Raw genomic sequence first — 24,509 nt, 5'->3', positions numbered from 1 at the left:
AACCATGCCTCTCACGGCCACAGTCTCTCTTTCTCTCTCTCACCTCCACTCGTTGCCCAAAAACCCACAAATCCCCACTGTGTAGAAGGCATATTTAGAGAATGAATATATCCCATAAACTGTTGTGTTGTTTCAATTTAGAGGATGAACATGCCCATCGTGTAGAAGGCAAAGTATACTCCAATGGGTTGCCTTCACTACCCCCATAGAATAGTGAAGGCTATCAAATGTGTGGAGATTTTGCACATGCTGTAGCAATCTGAAATATCAAATGTCAAATACTTGTACCAAGCAGTTTATAAATGAAGGACATAAACAGACAGATTATTGTCCCAAAATTTTTTGCCCGTGGTCAGTTGATTTGGGTGGTTTGAGAAGAAGGGTTTCGCCAGTGTTCCCTCTATCTTCTCCTTATTTTCATTTAATCCAATTTATTAGTAATTTATCACGATAAATTGTTTCAATTTATATCCTACATACCACCAAAATCTCACGATATATTGATTCTATACAACTTCCTGTAAAGCTCTTTCTATACAAATAGCGAAACTCACTTTCTTTATTGTCTGAAATTTATCGTCGATATTTTTTTTAAATAACTAAAACACTGTTATAATTATATTTATATTTTCTCCTTTATTTTCTCTTTTATCTCTAGCTTGCAAACCATATTCGGGTTGCCAACAACTATCATCATGAATAGGAAGCAACATCTTGATAGATTTTTCTCACGCATGCATCTTCGAACCCTTCATTCACTGCAAAGATAAATTGATAATGCTTTGAAGCTATCATGAAAATTTTCAAAGAAAAAAAAAAAAAAGATAACGACCAAGATGATCTTAGAAGATGAAACACAATTTTCACCAATTGTATCTCTCTCTCTCTTAGAAGATGATCTTAGAAAAGAAAAGAAGAGAAAGTGGTGATTGGTCCAACGATCATTGCCAAACCATTAGCACTTTCAAGGTAAAGCGTGAGAGGGAGGTGAGAAGGAGGAGAGAAAAAATAATAATTTAAATACAAACGTGAAATAATCAAATCTTAAAGTTTGTTATAGTTAAGGAAGGTTGTGATATTTTAAAAAATACATGAGTAGTTGGTGTAGTTTAGATAAATTTGTAAGGTAATTTGTGAAATTTATCCATAAATTTACTAATTCAAAAGGATTTGAAATAAAATTATATAATTTGTTTATTTCATGCAGAACATGCATCTCTTGCCGTGGCAGCCTAATTTGCTATTTTGTATTATTATATATTCATATATTATATTATGTTAAATAATAATTAAATTTAAACATATTCATTGATTATATCATTATAATAATTTAAAGTTTAATAACTTCTTATGAAATAATATATTTATAAAATTCTAAATAAATATATTAACGTATTTATAAATAAACTTAGAGCATAAACTTTAATGAATCGAGTTTTACTGAACTCAACCTTATCTAGCTTATAAATCGAGTTTCGAAGTTATCCTCAAACTCAACTTGTTTATTTTAACGAACGAATTCAAACAACCTTTTATCGAGCCAAACATTGAACTGCTTGCAAATAACTCGGTTCATTTGCAATGCTACTACAAATGTAGTAGTAATAATTAGTAACAAACAGTTAAAGATCACGATTTTCAGCTCAAAAACCACTTTCCAACAGTTAATTAACTTGATTGATTTCGCTAGAGATGAAAGAAATCTGTGGCATTTTGGTGGGCAGCAAATACAGCCCACAAAGTCTGGAAATACTGGAAAATGACGAAGAGAAATATCTGAAAGCATATAGAAATCAAGAGGAGACGAATTTTACCAAGTGATATGAAATGAAGGTGGCAAAAATCTGGGTACAGCAGCTAGCAAAGATTCAGAGTCCCCCACTGCATATGATCTGAGCTTCCTCACACTATCCAAAGTGACTATAATTCTATATCATAATATAGGCCATTATTAGAGAGAAACAAGCAAATTGATAGTAGAAAAAAACTAGTAAAAATTCTCACCATATTTTAGCAAGGCTACCGCTTGTGCACCTTCAATGGGATCTTATACCATTTTTTCTTCCTTGGCTTTTCTCTAGCTGTAGACTCATCTCTTAATTGGCCATCTTCTTTGGCTTCCTGGGATGAGCTTCTATTTTTGCTTTTGCTACCGGTTCTCCTTAACCTCAAACCTCTTAGTTGCCCTTCCTCTTTGGCCTCCTTGCATTTCTTGCTTCTACTACTGCTTTTGATCACTGGAGCAACTCTGTAGGAGGCTTTAATTTCATTCCTTTGCTTAAGAAGCATGTCAATCTGCAAAATTAAGCATAGACCAGCGATTGAATTGAATTTCAGCTGCTCAAATTTACCACCCAGCACAATGCTCGTGATGCAGTTTTCAAAGCATTCAACTCACTGCTTGCATTTCTTGAGCATATCTACTGGTCATCTCTGTGAAGTGTTTCAGGACCTATCAGCACCATCCACAATAGAAGTTATGCAACCATAAGAGAAGAAATTAATGGAGGTAATGCACAATGCAAATATCAATTTCCAAACCTCTTCGTATTCAGTTTCAAAATTTGATAGTTCCACCTTCTTGGATAAAATCTGAGCTTCCACGGCTCTAAGACTCTCTTTCTCTTCTACAAAAGGTGCAGCACAAAGCGCTTCTATTTGGTAGCTTGCACTTCTGAAAAAATTGTCACCTAAGGAGACGTTTCCCAAACAGCAGAAAGTGGGAAGCCAAAATTTTCATCAATAGAAATGTGCCAGAACATCAGCAGATGTGGCCATTTATGTCCGGTCAATTCCATAGTCAACAATTTAACATATTTCAAGACTTACCGTAAACAGCAAAGACATGGGTCCCAGCTTTTAGTTCAGTTATCTCGCATGGACGAAAGCCATCCAATTTCTTGAAGAAGGCCATATCTGTATCTTTGGTAGTTGCCATCTAAAGCCACCGTATGAAGAAACCAAAGGCCAAAATGAGCAATAAAAACAAGTTGGTGAAACAAACACTTTCTGAATGTATTAGTGCGAATGGCCAACTTACAGAAATAGCTGCTTGATCCAACCGATAAGTGGGGAAACAAAGAAAATACATCCCGGCAGATGTAATGTTTCCCTTTTTTGCACTATCCTCCTATACCAAAAAGAAGTTGAAGATAAACAACCGTTGCAATAAATAGATCCCAGCAGAGCAGAAGTTGTAAGTCTTAATTAATGACAACATCCAATTTCTTCTTCAGGTCAAATATGCAACTAATCTTAAATCACGTTGGTTTATCTGACCGAAAGACTGCTCCTACACCTGTGGATACCATTGCTAGATTCACTTCTACAGATGGCATTGCCCTTGATGGTCCTACTTTATATTGCCAGCCAGTCGGGAGTTAAAAAATCTTACAATTACTCATCCTAACATAGTCTATATGGTTTAAAATTGTAAGTCAATTTATATTTATTTCTCATACAACTTATTTTCTTATACCTTCTAAATATCCTTTGCGGTATTGAAGGCATGTTATTTCATGGTCTTAACTTTCTTGCAAATATTTCTTGAGCTTAGAGCTTACTTAGATATAAATTGGGCCGATGACCACACTACAGGATATTGTTTCTCTTTGAGTGATTCTCTTATTTCTTGGTGCAACAAGAAAGCACTGAAGCTATGTACCTTGTTGCAAAAACTACATATGAACATTTTCTGGATACACTTCTAGTAACAAGATATCAAAACTTTACAGTAGGGTGGCAATTCAAGTTAATGGGTCATGTTCAGGTTGTGTCAACATATAAATATAAAAGAATACAGGTCAATCCAAACAAAACATGATTAATTAATTGTATCGAATACCTAAATCCAAACACGATCCATTTATTACACGATACAGTTCATATAATATGGCACAATTAGTTCTGTGTCAAGTTCAGGGTTGACTCAATTTTGACACGAACCCATTTAACTCAAACCCAATTCCGTTAATTTGTATCATCTTCGAGTAGTGCTAACAAGCTGTGTATCCATTTGCCACCCATATTCTACAGCCTTCTACCACAGTTTTGTACCATGACAATCAAAGCACCATTCAAATTGTCCACAGTAAATTCTACACAAGCACACCAAATATATTGAGAATGAGTGCAGTTTTGTACATCAACACATTTTGTTATAGTAGTCTTCAACTTATTACTGTGACTTCCCAACATCAAATCGATGGCCTTGTTACCAAAGCTTATCTACCTGGATGCTCTCATGATTTAACGTGCAAACTCAAGTTAGCTAATCTCTCAGCCTGTTGAGTTTGAGGGTAGATGTTAGAATATAGACAGAAATATCTTCAGAATATTTTAGATTTCAAATTATGATTAGAATATCTTTTTGTATATACTCTTTTCTGTTCTACTCTATAGTTTTTCTTTTCTATAGCTTCCCTATTTTGTCTTGTACAGACATGAACATAAATCTATCTAAACAACCAAATTGTACACATAATCAAATACAACATTCTTTCAATCCTCCACCTATTCTTCAGTATTCTGTTATCATCAACTCTTCAAAGGGTTTTGAAGCAAAATAGCTGTATGTTGAGAGGATGGGTTAGACTGCCAGCGGGAAAGAGGGTTTTCACTTCGTGAGAGAAAATACCTTGAGAAGTTCTTCCAGGAAATAAACATCACTAATTACTTTTTGAACAATTTAAAGATGAAAATCCAATTAGATTAATAAGTTAAACGCATTTTATTAATATGATTGCTCAAAACTAACCAGAAAAATTCCACAATGTATAAAAACAAGAAAGCCCAAAAAAACCATGAACAAGAATGTAAAAGCTCAAGTTAAGAACTCAATAAAATTTGGCGAGTGAAGGGATGTAAAAGGAGGAAATTGTATTGCAAACAAGGTGCCTGCCTTATCATGTTAGTAGTGTACTACAGGTATACCAGAATATTCTAGGTGCCTGCCTTATCTAGCATCAATAATATTCTAGGGCCTCTGGCACAGATCTAGGCATTATTAGTAGTGTACTACAGGTATACCAGAACCAAACATAAGAATCAAGGAGTTAATCTTGCCTGGATGGTTCTGAAGTACCTCATCTCATAGTCCCCTCTTTAAAATTACTGACCTAGAGAAAGTACTCAAATACTAGTAATACACCGTGAAAAACCTTCCTCTACCAATTGATGCAAAATCAATGCCTCCAACAAAATAAATTGATGAGAGATCAATGAGGAGTACAAGAGGTTGTTAATGGAAAAACTTCACTTTTGCTTCAACATAAAAATTGGCAGAAAAAAGTGATTAACTATAAAGGGTTCATGATAGGACCTGTCCAGGTCTGGCACTCCATTTTAGGTGCTTGCACTTAAAGAACAGGAAAGCAGTTGGTGACCAAACAGCCAATGAAGCTTAGGAAATCTCTTCATGTGTCCTTGATCAAGAAAAGAAAAACATTGCTCAAGCAAGAAATTGTCATGACCCTAGGGTTTGGCTAGGGTTTAGGAAGTAATTTGGTATGGATATGGGGAAGAGAGAACAAAAAGGGAGGGAAATACAGAACAAGAACAGAGTTAATTGAGGGAGATGAGAGGAAATAGAGGGAGATGAACGTAGAGAGAGAAGACTCAAATCAGATTATCATTCAACATAACATCCATCCTCCTACAAGTAGCCTTTTATAGGCATCAACTAACAACTAACCTGAGGCATATTCTAGACTAACAACTCCCATGTGCAATTACAAAATATCTCCTAACAACAATGGTAACTAATTACAGCTTTGCCCCCTAATTCCCTTTGATCTACTCGGTATTAGTAGAACACCCTGTTCAAATCGTTAGATCCACCACCAAAGTCTATCTCTTTCAAATAGGGGGAATGTCCGTTCATGGCCCTAGGATGGTGGAGTGATTACTACCAACACCTCGATTCAAATTATCCTCCTCTGCCTTCATCCTCTCCCCTGCTTCCATAGGATCATTAGGCCTCTGCCTAGATCTTGGCATTGTTAGAATTGGCACCAATGAAGCCCTGGGAGGGAAATTCGTCGGAAGGCTAAACATGCTCAAGGCTGCACTCACCTGCTGGCTGATTTGCTGGCTTAATCCAGCAAATTCCTCTTGAAGCCCGCTAACGACTCGATCCAGATTGACCGCATACTCCGATCGACTCTGATTGACCTCTTCTTGAGTATTTTTTATTCTCAACTCCAATGTTTCCAGGCGATCTTCTATGTGCTCTTGGTTTTGTCGCATTCAAACTCAATGGCATCCAATCGGGATTCCATTTGCTTCGCCCACGATCACCAATATCCAAATCACATAATGCAGCAGCCACAAAAACAGAAGATCGATTAACAGCCTCTTAGGAAACAGAGAATCAATTATCGCTCTCAATTACTGCCTAGAATCAACTGGCCCCCTGAATCAATCGGTCTGATCTGCCTTCAAATTCTAATCGAACTTGGATCAAATTTTCAGTTAACCTCATCTACTTCTTTGAGATGGCTTCCAGGAATTGCTTAGATCTAACTTCAACAATTCTAAATTAGCAACTAAAATTACTAGAATCGCTGTCGTGAGTTAATCAGCTCTGATTTTGCCTTCCAAAATCACCTAGATTAGCTGTTAGGAGTTGTTAGAATCACAACCAAGAAATAGCTATTGTGGCTGATCAACGATCACCGGGATCCCACCCCCAAGTTCGCCCTTTCTCAATCTCGTTGAATTGCCCTTTCACAAGCAGCGACCAAGATCCAATCTCTTGGAACAACAACCGAAGTTGCCTAGGTCTGTTGTGCCTTCACATGCCTTCCAATCTGAGTCGAGACTTAGCGAAATTCACAGCCCGAGGCTACCACCTGCTTCGCCTTCACTATCTGATTCAATTCCAATCAACTGACTTGGCGATGTACCTCAATTAATTGGATCGGCTCTGCTTCAATCTGCTCCCAGGCCTACGTCCTCTTCAATTCTAAGCCGAAGTGGCTTTTGTAATACCCAGTATTTAATGTCAAAGGTATTTTAGGAAATTGAGCGGTCAAAATGAGATTTATCAAAGTTTCGGACCAAGGTATAATATTCGAAACATGAATGAAAGGCAAGAGTCCATGTCAAAGCAAGTCAAGGAAGGTAAAATTGCCCAAATAAGTAGTATTTGACAAAACCAAGAGATTCGCGAAGGTTTGAGATTGAAAAAATGCGATTAAGGGCATTCAGGCAAAAGTACAGATTGTGTAAATTGCTCGAGGGAGGTCGAAACGACAAATTTTTCAGAGATTCTTGAGGGAAATAAATAACTTGGAACTTATAGGCAATAGAGGTATTATCAAAAAGTCTAGGGGCATCATGGATAGGGGGGAAATGAGGTTGGAAAATACTTGGGGGGTGAAAATGCAAAATTTGCAAAAAGCAATGGGAAACCGATCGGACGCACTATGGCCGCCGGCCAGCCGCCCTGGGATGTCGAGAAGGTCACCTAGAGACTCGGGGATAGCCTCCAGGTGATGATGAAGCATCTGGAAATGGCCATTGGTCGAGCACGACGGTGACGTGACTGGAATTAATGTCAGATGGGATCAAAATTTCGGCCAGATTTTTCGAGGGCATTTTCTCATGATTTAGGGCTAGATGATTGGTTTAAACGCTAGATCAGGTGCTTAGGGGATAAGATCAATCAGAGATTTGGTGGAAATTGGCGTAAAAAACGGGTATAAATAGGGGTTGAAGGCTGAGGGTTTCGAAAACAAATCGGGTGAAATTTCTCTCATTTTAGCTTGGATCGAGCCTTAGGAATAAGGGACTTTTGTTCTTTGAGTTGTGGGAAGCAATTCTGGAGAATTTGGGAGAGAGGTGTACGTTTCATCGGGTTTTAGAAGCTAGCCAGAAAATCGAGAGGCTACCGACCGCGACTTGCAACTAGGATTTAAGGCGTTTTGCGACGACTGTTCCGACCATTTGAAGGTTCCATCAAGGTCGCCTCGTCGAGCACTTCAAGAGGGTATAGTCGTTTTGGCCATCGGAGACCATCAGAATTGGCTGTCGTCGAGAAGACGACTGAGAAGACAAGCCCGCGCGTGTGCACGCGCGGACTTCACTCTCACCCACATGCCAATGCGTGAGGGTGCGTGAGGCCCAGGTTTTTCCTGAAATTTCTTTTAATATTTTTGTAAAATTATTTTAAGGGGAGTTTATGCAAAAAATATTTGGAGAAATTTGGTATTAGGTATTTATTATGAATTTTCGAAAGAAGGAAAGGTTTGGAAAAATAGGAAAAATTGAGGAAATTATGGAAAAATAGAAATATTAATTTCTATAGTCATAATGGTAATCAGGAGACGACTTGACTGTTAAAAGGAAGGATTGCACGATTTTCGAGGTGTGATGCTTTTCGAGGTGAAGATAGACTTTTACCTGAATTAAGATGAGTGGTTTGATTCCAATTTTACCCTTATCTTGAAAGTACTTTGGTGTGTGCGTAATGGGCTTAGGTGAGCAGTTTTACCCTCCCGAGCTTAGGTTGCATATGTGTGAACCAGTTCCAGCGAGCAGTTATACCCTCTAAAACTTGGGATGGATCATGTAGGCATTTTACTTATGTTTTTGTGGCATCGTATGCATATTGATTATATGGAATATTGCATCAACTGTTTTACTTACAAAAGAGTCGGTGCATGGCATGTGGTTTTTCATATCATCGGGGTATTGATTTCGTGTCGTCGTTATGTTTATGGGAGACGGGATAGGGTCTTCTTGAGAATGGGGCAAGGTTAATCCCAGTGATCGGGTGACGTGGAAGGGCACTCGGGGATTAAGTATGTCGCGGCAAGGTCAACCCCAAAAGTGTATGGAATGATTTTCCACGAGATGTTGAGTAAGCCAGGGAGATTCTCAAGTTAGACATGTTGCATGTTATTGATGTTGTTTGTATATGCCATGCTCGTGTGTTTTTCATGCATTCAGTAAGTTGTACCATGCCATCACTTAGATGTTTTATCATCTAATCTGATTTATGCCCCTGGAACATTCAACGTTTCAGCCAAGGACTGCTGTGAAGGCGAGGACGTGGCCAGTTGAGGGCCAACGGTGTTTAGTATGCTAGCTGTTGTATCATTTTAAAGCAGTAGTACTTATTTTGGTATATGTATTAACGATCACATGATAGCGTTGTTATCATTTTGTAACGTTCTAATACGTATTTTGGTGTGGAAACACTATGTATGAACCTCGTGGTAGGCCACGGTATTTTGATGTTATTTAATCCGCTGCGTAATACTATGACTCGTTTAGTTTAAAATTATTGATCTTGTCAGTTAAACGAGCAAGACTGGGTTTTCGAGATCTTATCCGCATGTGAAGATTGTTCTTGAAGTCACCGTGAGTGCCGGCCTGTGTGAGCATGTGACGATTGTTCTTTGAAACATCGTATGTGTCAAGCACGTTAAAACATGTGTCAATTGTTCTTGCTGAGCCGTGCGTGATGAACCTAGAAAAAAAAAAAAGATTCTCGGGAATTCCCTTATAGTGATGCGCCCGTGTAAGGTGCTAAAAGATTCTCGGGAATTCCCTTATAGTGATGCGCCCGTGTAAGGCAGGGTGTTACAGCTTTGCTCGACTTTGCTTTTCAAATCTGAGTTTGCTTTGCTCGACTATGCCTTTCAAATCCAAGTTCAATTCCGCCTTGCAACCAGCCGCTATCTACCCACGATCTACACAAATTGGGATCCCTAGTGGATTCGCCACCAAATCACTGTCCAAAGTCCCGTAATCATCGGAATTCACTTATCTCCTTAGCTCAAAATCACGAAACTTTGCTTCAAGGAAACCAATCTGATCTGGTACGCAAACAAGGACACTTGAGTTTATCCCCGCTTCCATAATGCAGCTAGGATCAAGATCGGTTGGTTAAATTCCTCTTTGAGGAACGTCGTCTCAAAATTCAAGTCAGATCGAATTACAAAATCTGCTCCTCTTGCTATTTCCGAAGCTATATCAACTCCACCTTCTGTAATTGATTGACTCAACTGTTCGATCAATTCTACCATTACTTCCAGCAATGCCTACTGCACTCAATCAGTTTCGCAATCTATGGCCTGAACTCGCCTATTGCTATCGGATTTCGTAGTCGCCTTCAAATTTCGAGAATCAACCTCCATCGAAATTTGCTGCACATAATCGCCTTGGTCAATTGCTAAACTTTTAGGACCAAAGCCGAGAATCGTTTACTCTGATACCAAATGTCACGACCCTAGGGTTTAGGAAGTAATTTGGTATGGATACGGGAAGAGAGAACAAAAAGGGAGGGAAATACAGAACAAGAACATAGTTAATTGAGGGAGACAAGAGGAAATAGAGGGAGATGAACGTAGAGAGAGAAGACTCAAATCAAATTATCATTCAACATCACATCCATCCTCCTACAAGTAGGCCTTTTATAGGCATCAACTAACAACTAATCTGAAGCATATTCTAGACTAGCAGCTCCCATGTGCAATTACAAAATATCTGCTAACAACAATGGTAGCTAATTATAGCTTTGCCCCCTAATTCCCCTTGGGTCGTGACAGAAACTAACATACGTGGCTCAAAGGCCTATTAAGGTTCCTTAAACCACTTTTAATTCTAATATGCCAGCCAAAATAGGCCCAAAAAGCCAAGTCCGAGACAAGTACAAAAGTCCAAAAAGCAAAAGCCAAAAAGGATCTAGGAAACTTTTCCAACTAAAAAGGTCCCCGACAAACCCTCTGGCAAACCTACCTCAAGGACTATAAGAGAGGACTCTCCAAGAGACTCAGAAGTCCCTCAAAGACCTCTCCAAATTGTATCCCCACCAAAAACGCACCAACTCACCTCTGAAGTCTTTACCTTGAAAGCCAAAACAGATGATGGTAATCCCAGTCCCAAAAGAAATGGGACTCAGCCATCTATCAACTATCACCTCTATAAGTTGGGGGTGACCCCTACTCAATAGGTATGTTAAAAAATTCTACAAAAGCTCTTTGTATTCTCTTCTGGTTTCCAACTGATCTGACTTAAGCATTGGAGGATTCGCAAGGGGAATGCCCTACGCGCTCTGATCAACTTCTATCTTGCATATTCTTGATGGCTTTAAGACGATTCCCTCAATAAAAATTCTATTGTTGTATTTCGGCAACAACAAATTCCTTCCACCAAAGCCATTGCCAAATTGTTGACATCACAACTACAGACACCATACGAAGGCAAGAAAGAAAATCCCTTGATATGTCCTATAAATCTCTCTTACCCGTCAAGGCTTCTTCAGTGGAAATGATCATGCCAAAATCAAATTGATACCTCTTTGCTCTCTAGAAAATGCTTCTTATCAACCATACCATACCCAATGCCAACCTCTTATTAAAGCTTTTACTCTTTCCTAGCTTTCCTAAAATTATGTCATTCTCAGTGAAAAGGAGGTTATTTAAGAAAATCTCAAATAAACAAAAACGATAAACAGTTATACCTGAAGTGCAAGGCTTAATCCACCATTTTCTTCTTGATCAAAGTATAATAGCTGCACATACCTGAAGCCTATTAGTCAAAAGATTGTGGCAACTGTTAAGTATCTAATAAAAGTATAATCTAGCCAATTTGTCAAAACACATAAAATCACAGGAAAATTGCTCTTAGGTATGTAAGAAAAATTAGAAGAAACAAATGTGTACAGGAAATTTAATAACAAATATGCTAAAAATAGAAATGTGACTAACCTAACCAAAAAAGAGAATGGAAAAGTGACTTCAAATTAAATTAAAAGAAAGTTAGAATCAGCGCATCTTACAAAAAGCCATCAACATAGAAATAAAGTAAAACCATGAATAACAAGCAAACAATAACAGCACAAGCCTTAATCTCACCTTATCCAAGGCCTCTATGAGATCAATATATCCTATATCCTGTTTAGGGTTTCCACCAAATTTTCGTTCTTCTTCCCCTTCCTCTTTTGCTACAAAACTTCCTTAATTTCTTCCATTTGCCTCATAGGTGCATTTGTCAATCTTCTTCTCACATGCTCAAACCATCTTAATCCTAGCTCACACATCTTATCTTCAATAGATGTCATTCTAGCTTTATTGCGCATGATCTTGTTTCTTATCTTGTCTTTTACCTATATGGTCACACATCCACCATAGTATTTCCATCTCAGCTACACTCATACTTTGCAGATATGGCCCTGACTTCATACAATTAGCCCAAAGGCATGCAATGATTTAAATATCAGATTTGAAGTGAGGTTTGAACTTAGAACCTTTGCCTACTTTGGTACCATATTTAATTTTTAACCACTATCTCATCTAAAAGGCTAAGCGTTTATTGTGTTGGTGGATGAGACAAAAGAAGGTGTGCATACTAAGCTTGAGAAATGAACACTTTAGAATCTAAAGGTTTTAAGTCAAGTAGATTGAAAACCAAATAAATGAAATGTGAGCTTAGTAACAATATAAGTGTAGATCATGTTAGAGTAAAATTGAAGGATCAAATCATCAACAAACTGAAGGAATCATAGAACCTAGCCACGAAATGGGACTTATCAGGTCGGCAGGGTAATCTGACCTGAGGCTTATAAGTTTCAGTCTCCAAATGGAGAAACATCAGCACACCTAGGCCTTGGACAATCTGAAGTAACATTACCAGTAACCACTCATCCAACTCCAGCTATGTTCTTTCTTTAACTTTTAATCAAATTACTCGCCATTAGTTTAGTTTTACTAGCTATTATTTTAATTTTCCAGTTTTTAGTTCACCTTACATGAAACTCTGTTTATTTAGCCTAAGCATAGCTACTGTTAAATTACAAGTGTTTTGCTCTGCCCAAAGCTGACCCATGCTTTGGCATCTTGATTAATGACAATCTTGATTTGGTCAAAGCTGACCCTTGCTGTCATCTCTTGCTTTCTTGTTATTTTACGCACCTGTAAGATGCTAGAGGGATCAGTAATCGGCTAACTAGCACCAGATCACGTGAAGCACAGATATGGCACCACCTTAATGCACTAATGGCCCCCTTCGGGATTGAACTGATAATTGGTTAACAAACACCAGCCCACACACCAGACAACGTGCACATGGGATCATCCTCACAGTGACAATAGACAAAGCTAGTCGACCAGAGAAAAGCCTATGACAAACGAAGACCAATAATAGCTAAGCCATTCAAGTATCCTCGAACTATTGGTATGATCCCCCCATCGAACCCAAGGACTTAGATACCCAAAGGATTGTTGAACCTCCAGGGGTCTGCCTTGAATAAATCAGATTAATGACTACGACAATAACATAGATATCTCTAATAAAAGCAATAAAGACAAGGCAATACTAAACACGAAATTATACTTCATTAAATACAAAAGAAGTGCATTACAAGTAATCAAGGCAAAAGCTTAAAAACAAACCCTAGATCAAAGGGAATAGAGTTAATGTCAACTCCAGGAAATTTCTCCCGGACCTCACGAACTAGGAACCGAAACCCGCCTTGGGCAACTTGCTCTAACATAGTGACATGGGCAATGGAGTGGCGAAAATCAGCAAGACCTCGTTGATACTTGAAATGCGACAACTATAAAGCACCCGCAACCCTCTTCTTAGAGTCCTTCAACTGATTGATCAAGTTGTTAACATTCTGCCAAGCCTTCTTTTTGTGAGCCAAAGCCTTTCCACCTCTGCCCACGCTTGATCCTACTCACTTTGGACCTTGAACATTTTGGTCCCCCACTAGCAAGATTTCTTCTATAGTTTGGAGTACTCTTCCTCCACCTTCTTGTAACCCTCCCAAATCTAGTTATAGATTGAAGTCAACACTTGAAGCTCGTCTTGGACCTTTAACTCAGCATTGTTCGCCTTCTTAATGCCCTTCAGGGACTGACAATAAAGGCTCTCAAGCTTGCTAACCTTTGTTATGGTTTTGGATTGAAAACAAACCACAATCAAACTATCAACCACACAAATAAGCACATAATTTAACGAGAAAAATCCAAATCGGGAAAAACCACGAGCAGACGAATCAGAAGATGAGTTAAGAAGATTTATCTTCAATCGAGATAAATCTCAATCACCATCAAATTTGATGCCCTAATCATAGTCAAATTTGAAATCATAACTACGGTTAAATTACGAGTCTCAATCACAGTCAAATTTGAATTTTGGGTCACAATTATAACAAGCTCCACCTTAACACGAAATTCAAATATGAAATTATGCATAATTCTTTCTTCTAACAAAATCAGGGAGAATTAATCTCCCTGACAAATACCAACTAAATCCACACAACGCTTAATGTAGTGGATATCTTTAGCCACATTCAAAGGATAGGCAACAAGATCAGCCTCAACATATCTTTATTGACCTTAACTCCACATTCACCAATGTAAATCCACCTTAATGACTCCACCTTCATCTAAATTCATCTTTGTCAAAATTGTACACATCTTAACCTGCAATAGTGAGAAACTAATATTCCGGTCCAACAATGGAATATCATACTTCAAAGTAACCATTACGAAAATCAAATAATGCCAAACGATCAATAAATAAAACCCTAATAGAAAATAGACCAGGATAGCGGATCTAGGCAACAAATCTAGGTGAATCTGGGTTGACAGATCTAGCGGGTCGAGCCTGGTCTACTAGGTCAGATCTGAAGCAAATCTGGGTCTTGGCAGGCCGGGTCAGATTTGGACCAGATCTGGGCGAGCTTGAGGTTGTCAACGATGAAGAGCACTTGGCAATCAGACTATGAAGGCAAGGCAACTAATGGAGGTGATAGAAAAACAAAGCAAGCTGACCAACGGTGGGGTGAGGTAGCCGGAAGACAAAGCAAGTGGACCGGCGGCAACAACGACGATCAGTGAAGGATGAAGGGAGGAAGGCCAACGATCGTCGATCGGAGAAGTTGATGAGGCGAAAACAAATGGTGACAAGGCAGCTAGAAGCGACAATGGTGGGAGGGAGAGTGAGATCGGTCGATCAGTGGCAATCGGCCCAAAAGCAATGGCGTCCGACAAAAAACTCAAACGGAGGCAAATCAAAGGTCACTAGAAGGGGGTGCAGTCGTGTTGTAGGCAATCAATGGCTGGCCAAACAAGAACCAAAGGCAACGGTCGACGATCGTTTGCAGAGGAGCTAGTCGACGTTCGAACAAGCAGATGTTTGCAAGAGAAAGACGAACGCAAGCAACAATAACGGTCAACAATGATAGAGGCAAGGGCAACCGTCAGCAGCATCAACAAAGGCAACGACAACATGTCACGGGATGGCCGACGGTCGCAACAACAACAATAACTGGGCAACCTGAAAACCCTAGTTGAAAGATGATGATTATGTGCAGATCCAACGGCTGTGATCTAGCAACAGTTGACGATTTGATCCAACGACTTCAATACCAATTTGTTATGATTTTAGATTGAAAACAAACCACAATCAAACCATCAACCACACAAACGAACACAAAATTTAACGTGGAAAACCCAAATTAGGAAAAACCACAAGCAGAAAGAACAAAATATCACTATGATGATATTGGTACAATAATAGTGATATAACTACGGTAATTCTAGGGCATTGGGCACCTATTTATAGACTTAAAACTCATTTGTAAATGTACACAGGAAATTATATTCTAATAAGAAAATGAGCCAAGAAAATAAATTTTCAATTGAGATAAATCCCAATCACAATCAAATTTAGCGTCCTAATCATAGTCAAATTTGAAATCATAATCATGGTCAAATTAGGAATTTCAATCACAGTCAAATTTAAATTTTAGGTCACAATTATAACAATCTTCTTATTCAATCCTTTAGCCTCAACCCAATTTCTCTTGGAGCACTTTATTACTGCTATCAGCAATTGACAACGATTCCCTCAAAACCTTCAATTATGCCTCCAAGTCTTAAACCTAGGCCTTTAGCTCAAACACTCAATCAATTGCGACCACAGAAAGCCACTTGACCAATTGGCCTTTGAGTTCCAAAATACACCCCCCAACATCATCCAAGCACTTAAGCAAGAACCTCTTGTGCTCCAAGACGGCCTTGCAGAATCTCATCAAATTCTGTAAACGATCAAGGTCAACAACAGGGATGACAAGCATAGAAAAGATGAAAGACAATAAGTGAAACATTATATTTAATGCCTCAACGTAGTCATCCAAACTTTGAGCAACTAGGGGGGTTCTCCCCCAAGCTTGCCTCCCATCATCATTCCTTTCAAGGACTGAGGTTTCACCATGCTCAACAGAGGTGATTTGAGAAGAATTTGAAGTACCTAATGAACCAACATGGTCCTCTTCTAGAGAACTAGACCCCGAAGACTGTTCATCTTGATCCTCCACCTCAACATCAACGATTGGAGGAACTGAACGGACTGGGGTAACAATCAAGGCTTCATCACTGGCACTTCCACATTATGGTGACAATGCTCAACATAGGCTTTGAAAATAACAAGCTCTCAAGCAACTTTATCCATTGCTTGCCATTGAATCCTCACAACTAAATCACCTATGGCAATTTCATCCTTTGAGTTTTCATCTTGACAAGCACTCTCCACAGGGGCTTTACCCCTTGATGTCCGCACCAACAAACTCTCCGAGTCTCAAGCCTCCTCTTCCTAGTCTCTCTCCTCTTCTCCCTTGGGCGCAAAAACCATGCTATGTGCTCTCCAAGCCCTCACCTTCTTGAACCCACAACAACTTCCTTTCCCCGCAAGAGAAGCCTCAAGATCTATTGGGAAAGTTATTAGGGTTGGCCTCCACACCGAGTTTGCTCATCTTCTTCTTTTTTCTTCTACTTTAGGGGGAAACCTCGCCCTCGACTATGTCTAACAGAAGACCCTCGACAACCCACTTGCCTTTATCCTTCAAAGACTCTTCAGGAGGAAAGGTCCCCTCTTAACTCTGGAAAGTCGATAAACTCACCAGCTGTACGTGGTTAACACCACCTGTGCCTAATGGTCCTCTAAAATGGAAAAGACATAGTTAGAACAAAAAACATAACAAAAAGAGGAGAAAGGAAGAAGGAAAGGGCAGGATACATACGTGACCTACCTAGCAGCCCGAACTTGAGAAGGAACGTCTTCTCAAAGCACCCCTTTTTCCAAGAACCGAAGTGGGCCTTCGCACCAAGTAGACAGATGACCTCGTTCTGGACATCTCTATCCTAAGAGGCCTTTCTCTTCGGGCGAATGGTCCACTTATTCCTCGCAAAACCAAACCCCCCACAGAAGGATAATCCACCCCCAGGCGAATGAAGACAAGCTCATCCTTCCAGGTGTCATTATATTTTGATCCTCCCCAAGAAATTAACTCTTCTATATCCAACTTCGGTTGCGACGCTTTTTTGCAGAAAAATAGATCCAACCATCAAACTATTAAACAGTGAACCAGAGACATACCGAGGGTAGGCTCGACCTTTGTTGCCGAACAAGTCATTAAAAACGCAGTCAAATATCTCCAGGCAAAGGGAACGAACTGAGTAAAAGCGACCCCAAGCTGCTAAAGAAAGCCTGAAATCTTCCAATGGATAGGAAGATGAAAATCGTTGACAAAAGCGTGAATAGGACACAAATGCGGCTCTTAATTGGGTGTTAAACTCAACTACCCATGAATTGGGGATTTCAAACTTCTCAAGAAATTCCTTCTGTTCGTCTGGAAACATCAATTTCATCTTTATTTCCTGTGACGGATGATTCTCCAGTAAAACCCTCTCCAACTCATCAGCCATCGAAGAATAGAAAGAAAACCGAATGGTTCCAAAAAATGAAGCTGGGATCAAACAATCAAGTAAGGGAAACGCAGAGAAAGGATCAGAGAAAGTTTAAACAGATATATATATATATATATATAAGGCACGAAAGCGGACAATTCGTATCTCGAAAGGCGACAGCTTCAAAAGAGCGATCATTATTTGAAAAATTACAAGTGACACGTGTTCAGACTCGGCTCTAGTCTATTTAATTAGAGTAATGCTACTTGTCGACAAAGCTTCAGATAAAATTTTATCGAAATTTTTTTAATTTATTTTTATTTAATTTTTCATCATTTACCTTTTTGAATCCCGCCCATTTCACCCTCTCTCACTCCTCCTCTTTCATTATCTCTCCCAGTCTCTCAAACCCACCACCAGTGCGCACTCTCTCTTTCCCTCTTTCACTGTCTCTCCCACACTCTCTCTTTCAAATCCACCGCCGCAAAGAGCACCGGCCGTCGCCCCATCCAGCCTCACTCGCCGTCGCCCCTCCCTCCTCCACGAGCAACCGCCTCGCCCCCACCCGCCGGCCCCTCCGACCAACCACCGTCGCCCGCAAGTTGGCCCCCCCACTGCCGTTTGCCCCCACCCGCCGGCCATATTATTTGTGTTAGTTGGCTTTGATACTGCCTAATGGATCAAAATTGAGGACCAATAATTGCCCAGAAAGGAACACTAGCCCAGCAGTTAAATAAGAGAGAACACAAATAATATTGTAACTTCATATGGGAAAACTTACTTTGAGATAGTCAATAATCATCTCAGTTCATAACATGGCTTAGCAAACGGATACAGAGTTGATGGTTGACTTAAACCTCACCCTGCAATTGAATCAAAGCTTATCCTCATGGGTAACATTCAGACCACAATGACCTTGGCTTGTCAACATAAGTGCAGGATCTTTATGTGTCTATGCAGGGGCATTACTCTGCTTATTTTGCTTACTTTGTGATGGCCCTACTTTCCAGTTCTTATTAGGAAATGATGGATAATTGATTTGCACCACTTGAAAGAATTTATTTGCTTAAATTCTTATGAACTCATTGTTCATATAGTGACAGTTTCAAGTAATTTTTGAATCAGTTTATAAGGAGCTCAATGCAGACAATGCTTATGATCAAATAGCTGTTCATCTACCTGTATCTTACAGGCTCAAGCTTGCATATTCTTACCTTTGGCGTCAAAATTAATTAAGGAGTCAATAACACTTCACCATAATAATTGGCATTTTGCTAGTTTGCTTACTTCATGCTGGCCCGACTATCCATTTCTTATTCGGAACTCAGTTTTGGATATTTGATTTGGGACAATTAAAGAATCCATTTACTTAATTTTGTATGAACTCATTTTTCATATATTAGTAGTCGCGCACTTGCCAGAGAGAACAAGCCGGAGGTGGGGGACTGGATGGCCAGAGGTGGAGGCACCACGATCTCGTCGTAGTCGCGCACTAACCAGAGAAAGAGAAAGAGAGCGACCCGAAGGCCGAAGGTGGAGGACTGGACAGTTGGAGGTTGGGGGGCCACAGTTGCTCGCGGCGGAAGGAGGGGCGATGGCGTTGCTCGCGGCGATGTGGGGCGGGTGACGACTGTCTATGGCCTGACAGTGCAAGCGGCAGAGGGAGGGGCGATGGAGGACGATGTGAGCACTGGGGGAGGGGGGACGGTGGAAGGTGCTCGCGACAGGGGGCACGACAGTGGGGGGGCGACGGCCGATGCTCTTTGCAACGGTGAGTTTGAAAGAGAGAGAGTGAGAGAGACAGTGAAAGAGGGGGAGAGAGAGAGAGAGTGACTGAGTGAGTGAGTGAAATAGGCGGGATTCAAAAAGATAAAAGATGAAAAATTAAATCAAAAATAAATTAAAAAAAAATTCGGTAAAGCTTTCTCTGAAGCTTTTTCGACAAGTAGCATTACTCATTTAACTAAGTCATTGTTGGTCTTGATTTACTTAAGTAGACATCCTCAACCACAGTCCACCTAAGTGAAGCTCACTCAAAAAGGGAGTCTTTTATAGGCTCGAAGGCAAATTAATTATCTGCCAGATTGAACTACTTAATTTGATTCTCTCTTAGAATTAAGTAATAAATTTAATCATGATTTGAAAATACTTTCTATAATTTAACAATCAATTAAAATCCCTATAAATTTGAGATAAACCCTTATCCTAAATTTTAGAAAGAAAATTTTAAGGAATAAAAATAATCTCCTTAAATCTATCGAAGATAACATTCCCATACCATGCCTAACAAAGAGACCTAATATCCTAAGCGAAAAATTATCTTTGAACTACTATGAATAGAAGAGGATTTCCCCTCCAAGATAACATTCTCAATCATGATTTCAAGCTATCTCTAGCTCTCTTGCTCTTCAACTATTACTTCACGTCTGACTTCGGCATTAAAGTGATTTTCTCGACCAACCCCAAGGCAGTCTCACCGTTATTTTTTTGCAAAAGATTTTTTCGATCATCTGAAGCTCAAGGTTCTCTTGCCAATTGGTATATTTTCTTTATAAATACATTGGTGGTCTATTCAGTGCATCATCAATTAGTTAAGATATCTTGGATCAAACATTCAAAAAAATTGAGAGATTAATGAGGATTTTACCAATGGAATTAAGACATGATTAGAATAGAAAAGTGCACCTAATGCTTTATGTTATAGCAAGAGTTTATTTAAAGCTAGAAGGAAAATTTTATAAGTACAAAACTAGTTTTGTTGTACAACACAAAAAATTTGGTAGTAAAACACTAACATGTGCAAAATCTGAGCATAACGGTAATGAGTGTTAGGGAACGAATCAAGTGATAAAAAACTTGAACAAAACCATGCACACACAAAAGACAATTTATGTGGTTCGACAAAGAATCCCTACATCTACAGCTGCTCTAGGTGTTTTTCACTATTTTGAAGATTTTGATTACAAGAATTATATTCACATATTTATTGATGAAAATTAAGGCAAATAGAACTCCAATTTCAAACAGGATTCCTAATCTGTTTAAGTTTGGGTAAGAGTCATAAATCAGAATAGGCTCCACATTTCCAACAATGAGAATGTTAAGATAGATGTGTGGTTATACAAAAAAAGATAAATTAGAAATATGTTTATTTATAATAAGAATGATTCCTATTGAAGAGAAGATGCATTGACACAATTAGAATGGTTTTGTCATGTGAAAAGAAGACAAATTGAGGCTCTTGTGAATAGTATGGATGGACTAGAACAAATATCTAGCAGAAGAGATTAAGGAAGACCATAAAATTAAAAAATAAATAAATAAATAAATAAACTTGGTGGGATCGTGGGAGATGCTTAAATATAATATCAATTATAAGGCCTTAGAAAAGATAACTCCATAGAAAGAAATGAGTTGCAAGCTAAAATTCATGTAGTCAACCGAACATAGTAGAATACAAACTTGATATTGTTGTTCTACTATCATTGCAAGAAGTTGATATTACCTCTTCTAATTGCCAATTCAATACAGTAGCTTTTAAGAAGAATAAAGTACAAATATGAAAAAAAGATGTAACAGCAAACTTAAGTATGAAAAATCAGCTAATGGAAAGGAAAATGATGGAGACAGATAGTATGCACTAAATTTTAAACAAGTCAACTAATCAATTTGCAGACTTCCTATATTACTATATTGAATGGATTTAAAGTCCTAATATTTATACAGGAAAATAACTTCATCTTAGTCCATCTTTAGTGTTGACTATCTTGTAGCTAACTAGCTATTAGCCCATTACCAATCTTTGTTTGCTAAAATAGCCGACATAGTTCATAAATCATAATTTAAGAGTGGCAAAAAAAAAAAAAAAAGAAGTTTCACATGCTTAGACTGAGAAATTTGTAATAAACCCTTTGCAACCAACCATTTGAACAAACCTTGAATTTGCTTTTGTCAGGTGACTGCACCTGGCACACATACCCAGAACGTGCTTGCTCCTCTGTTATGCTAATAGAATAGAAGTGAGCACACTGTCTTTCAACCTGTTAAGTAATGTCTATTATCCGTATAAGCATAATACAACCAGCTCCTTCCTAATATAACAACACAGCCCCGCCACCAATAACTAACTAACCTTTCTATGTAGAGGTTGTCCCAAAGCAAGTGGACAAATTGTTACCATGCCATTCAGTGCCTCCTCCAGAATAGTCGTCGATACTGTTGTTTTGATTGGAACACCAATTTTACTACATGCAGCGAAATAAAAACAGACTAGAAGCTATTATCTATAGATCAGGCCAAGTATTTATTATGAAAATACAACAAGAGAGTACATTATGAACTTACCTAAAAAGTGCAGCAAACATGGTGTTCACAGCACCCAAGCTCGAAAGATCCACCTCCAATTCTTGGCTTTCTGATTCAACAGCCTGAGAAAAGAATGATAAACCCATATTTAGCACTAAATCCTCTCATAGACTAGGAAAAAAATGGCTAAAACACAAACAAATCAAAACTAGTTTTGTTAGTAGATTGAATAAATCAAAAAACCTATAAATGGTTGTTATTGTTGTTGAATAAACTAAAATGTTGGAACTGCAGAATGAAAACAGTAAACACGGAAGAATGACAAAAAGTAACCATTTTAAAGGTCAAAGGAACTGAGCATTGGAAGTCTCACAGGAAACCTACTTCAAATCCAGCTGTGTCATACTGGCGGCGTTTGTCTGAATCAGACAAAATTTTATACGAAAAAGTGGCCTCCTTAAAAATATCAGCAGCTATTGGGTCATTTGCATTTTTATCAGGATGATACCTGAAATTGTATAGTGTTAGCATCGTTACATTCTGTCTATCAATAATAAAAAAAGAAAAAAATGAAGAGTAACTCTGCCATATGCAGTGGATGCTTCACACACACAGATGCCATGAACATCTTCAGCACAATGGGAGATGTGTCCTTTGCCAACTATAACTAAATTAAATCCAAACCGACAAAGACTGGAATTCAGCAAAGTCAGCATAAGTAGGTGCATCATTGTCTGAAGGCTATCTAGTAGAAACTCTCTTCTGATTCAGAACTGTGGTGTAACACATTCTCACATGTTCCATTCATTAAGAAATAATCCGTTGAACATAAGGGGAGCCTCTGTTCACGCCCTCCAAGTATATGTCTAACCTTCTCAAAATATACACGGATATATGTAGATATACACACCTGTTAGTCATCTCAATGCCAAAACAATTAATGCTTTTCACTTCAATTCCTTCTAATTCCTTTTTCCTTTCTTAGTTATTCATTCAGCAAGCGTGGGAACAAAATTTGACACCATGCCCAAGTATGAGATTATGAGAATCAGCTTTAACCGCGGATATCTCAAACAATTGTAAGGAAAAATCCTAAACTCCCATTTATCAACGCCAAGAATTTCAGTTTTGAATAACAAAACAAACCAACGCAACATTGCGAGTGAGAAACCTCCAGAAGGAGAAATCTAACATACTTGAGAGCCAATTTTCGATAAGCGCTTTTGATATCCTGGTCAGTGGAGTTCCTAGAGACGCCGAGAACTTCATAGGGGTCTCGTCGGAGCGGCTTCGCGGACTCGTGTTTCACCGATTTCGATCGGTGAACCGGCATTTTGGATTTCACAGCTGAGGAACTGGAGAATCCTGTGATCGACTCACAATGCTACTAATTTCACGCGATTTTTTCCCTAGAACTTTCTTGGGAAAGTTGGTATTCGGAAGAAGATTGAGGAAACCCTAAATGAGAAAATGAAAGATAATTCAACTGAATTCCAAACTGTAGCTGTGGCCCTGTGGGGGGGAAGAGAGAGAGAGAGAGAGATCTTCGTGAAATTGGAGGGAAAAACTAGACACCCTCAACTACGACCTATTTTTACTTAATACTGAGAAGTATAAATCATTACCCTTACACTTCGCTACTAGAAAATACTGTTAATTACAATCACACACCTAAGGTTAGGTGAAATTGAAAAACCTCCCCTTTATTTAAAAAAATTACGTTAAAATAACTGTTATTTTAAAAAATTACACTTTTCTTTTCTTTTTTTTTTCTTTTTTTCTTAATAATAAAATAAAAAATAAAAAAATTACAAGTGATCGACCATTTCTTCGTGCCAACACCAATCTTTTTGAACCCTAAAAATATTAACCATTACTTTTTTAATTTTTTTAAAAAATAAAAATATAGAAAAATCACATATACGAGCAATTAAGTTCTTACAATACCCTAATAGTTGAGTTCCTACAAAAAGAAAAAGAAAGAAAACGTTTGAGCAAAAGTTAATGTGATTGTTAAAAGAAAAAAATAAATATAAGGAAAAAAATGATATGAAATAAAAAAAGTGATGACATTTTAGATATTTTATAAAATTTAAAAGTAATGGCAAAGACTAAAGCTCTGTTCTTTTTATTGTTTTCAGTCCGTTTTTATTTTTTAATTTTTCAAAATAATGAAAATGTGTTTATTTTCATATGCTTAAAAATGCATTTTCAAAAATAAAAAAAAAATTGTAAAGAAAATTCAAAATAACAAAAAGTCATTTTGATTATTTGTATTACAAACACGTTTAAAATTTTCAAAATGCAAAAAACGTTACAGATAAAAAAAAAACGTATTTTCAGCAATTTTAAAACAGACATTCAAAATATAAAATTGAATATGAATTTAAAATTCAAAACTCAAAATTAAAATACGTAAAAAATCCTAAATTGTTTTAAATTTTAACTTTAGAAAATGTCAATATAATTTTTTAAAAACAACGGAAGAGTGTTTAAATT

General features: G+C 38.2%; 1 protein-coding gene across 2 annotated transcripts; it reads right to left on the bottom strand.

Annotated features, from left to right (window-relative positions):
- Positions 1–374: 374 nt before the first annotated feature.
- On the bottom strand, positions 375–23,508 carry LOC127798335 (chaperone protein dnaJ 16). 2 transcript variants are annotated; one of them, XR_008022373.1, is made up of 13 exons: positions 23,207–23,508; positions 22,395–22,518; positions 22,050–22,132; positions 21,838–21,949; positions 21,641–21,745; positions 11,471–11,521; positions 3,041–3,130; positions 2,830–2,938; positions 2,542–2,690; positions 2,399–2,452; positions 2,005–2,295; positions 1,815–1,928; positions 375–758 (listed from the first exon to the last, which is right to left on the bottom strand). XR_008022373.1 is itself a non-coding variant. In XM_052331841.1 (12 exons), exons 1-11 carry the CDS (start codon positions 23,341–23,343, stop codon positions 2,020–2,022), a joined length of 1,290 nt encoding a protein of 429 aa, XP_052187801.1. In that variant the 5' UTR covers positions 23,344–23,508; the 3' UTR covers positions 1,453–1,928; positions 2,005–2,019. The 2 variants fall into 2 exon arrangements, 1 of the variants encoding a protein (XP_052187801.1); XM_052331841.1 differs by lacking the exon at positions 375–758 and having other exon boundaries at positions 1,453–1,928.
- Between the last annotated feature and the right edge of the window lie 1,001 nt (positions 23,509–24,509).

Source organism: Diospyros lotus, chromosome 3 (genome assembly GCF_014633365.1).
Source record: "Diospyros lotus cultivar Yz01 chromosome 3, ASM1463336v1, whole genome shotgun sequence".
NCBI lineage: Eukaryota > Viridiplantae > Streptophyta > Magnoliopsida > Ericales > Ebenaceae > Diospyros > Diospyros lotus.
The sequence above is the reverse complement of the archived record's forward strand: the minus strand, read 5'-3'. Positions and strand labels throughout refer to the sequence as shown.

What these genes read in the sequence shown, in the direction of transcription:
- LOC127798335 (XM_052331841.1), bottom strand. Translation starts at nt 23,343, where the DNA reads ATGCCGGTTCACCGATCGAAATCGGTGAAACACGAGTCCGCGAAGCCG. An exon ending in TATCGAAAATTGGCTCTCAA is followed by an intron (nt 22,519 to 23,206) that starts GTATGTTAGATT and finishes ATACAATTTCAG; the next exon opens with GTATCATCCTGATAAAAATG. An exon ending in TGGATCAAGCAGCTATTTCT is followed by an intron (nt 2,939 to 3,040) that starts GTAAGTTGGCCA and finishes CGGTGGCTTTAG; the next exon opens with ATGGCAACTACCAAAGATAC.